Source organism: Aplysia californica, unplaced genomic scaffold (genome assembly GCF_000002075.1).
Source record: "Aplysia californica isolate F4 #8 unplaced genomic scaffold, AplCal3.0 scaffold00388, whole genome shotgun sequence".
Classification (NCBI taxonomy): domain Eukaryota; kingdom Metazoa; phylum Mollusca; class Gastropoda; order Aplysiida; family Aplysiidae; genus Aplysia; species Aplysia californica.
Window position 1 is genome coordinate 619,827 of NW_004797658.1, and position 1,549 is coordinate 621,375.

The 1,549-nt window shown below is 43.6% G+C and overlaps 1 protein-coding gene across 1 annotated transcript in view; it reads right to left on the minus strand.

Moving 5' to 3' along the window:
• LOC101845345 overlaps positions 1-1,549 on the minus strand; it is a gene marked incomplete at its 3' end in the record, with an annotated part of 14,874 nt that overhangs the window by 10,145 nt on the left and 3,180 nt on the right. Inside the window, 1 exon segment of the mRNA XM_013085573.1 lies at positions 382-1,092. Within this exon segment, the coding sequence (XP_012941027.1) occupies positions 382-566 (185 nt within the window).

The window sequence follows — 1,549 nt, forward strand, 5'->3', positions numbered from 1 at the left end:
TGTCTGTCTGTCTGTCTGTCTGTTTGTCTGTCTGTCTGTCTGTCTGTTTGTCTGTCTGTCTGTCTGTCTGTTTGTCTGTCTGTCTGTCTGTCTGTCTGTCTGTCTCTCTATCTCTCTCTGTCTGTCTCTCTCTCTGTCTCTCTCATCTTTCTCTATACCCCTTTCTCTCTCTGTCTTCCTCTCTATCTGCCTCTTTATTTTTCTCTCATCCACCCTCTCTCTCTCTCCCCTCTCTCCCCACCCTCTTTCCTCAGTTTATTTTATCTCTCTCACTCTTTGTCTACCCTTTCTCCCCTCATCTCTCTCTCTCTCTCCCTCTCTCTCTCTCTCTCTCTCTCTCTCTCTCTCTCTCTCTCACACACACACACACACACACAACATACCTCCCAAACTCCGCCCTTGAGCAGCTCCAGCTCCTCCCCCTCCTGGCCCCGCCCCTCGGCCTGCTGCACCAGCTCCTGTAGGTCCTCACACAGATGTCCCAGGGCTCGCAGCAGGTGCTGGTGGAAGGGACAGTCCAGGCTGTCCAGCTGGTGCAGCTCTAGCGTCTCCTCCACCTCCTCCATGGATGTGGGTTCCACTTTCAAATTAGATAGTATGTTGTTTTTGCTTTTGTTTTGTTTTTTGTTTTTTTACCGTAGGACGGATGTTTTTTTGGGGTTTTGTTTGGGTTTTTCCTTAGACGTTTATCGTTCGTTTTTTTCCAGGACGTTTACTATTCTGTTTGGGTTTTTTCCAGGACATTTATTGCGTTGTTTTTGTTTGTTTTTCCAATGACGTTTATTATTTTGTTACGTTTCTTCAAGGACGTTTATTGTTTTGTTTGGGAATTCTTCCAAGGACGTTAAACTTTATTCTTTAACTGTTGTTTTTTTCAAGGGTGTTTATTATTTTGCTTTTTATCTTGTTTTTCAATTACGTTTATTGTTTTGTTTGTGGTTTTTCTCACTGGACTTTAATTGTTTTGTGGATTTTTGTTGTTCGAGGAAGCTTTCCCCAAGAAGTGTATCTCAGTGGCAGGAGGAGTGATAACGACCTGTGACGAAGACAGCACTGAGTACTGAGTGAGTCAACGAGAGAGCGTGCCTTGGTCTGTGGAGTTTGATACAACAGTACTGCAAGACATCTTCTTATCGGTGAACGATCTCTTGTGTTGAAAAAAAATGGGTGGCTGACGGGTGCTCTGATGAAGTTTGCTCATTTTTTCTTATCAAACATCTATGGTCTTTATCTTTCTTCCTTATTTTATTTGCATGTTACTCTCTAGTTACACCTCTGTTTTTAGTTTTAGTAGAGGTTTTACGGCGCTCGCAACTGCATAAGGTCATGCGAGCGCCAAGGTAGAGGTTTTACGGCGCTTGCAACTGCAAAAGGTCATATGAGCGCCAGAAGATTAGAGGTGTTATAAGAGAGCAACAAACATAAAAACGAAGAAGGGGAGATAAAGACGATAGATGTTCGATAGGAAAGAAGAGGCAAACTAAACCACACCAGAGCACTCGCCAACCACCCACGTTACACCTCTAATCTTTGGTATTGACACTTATAC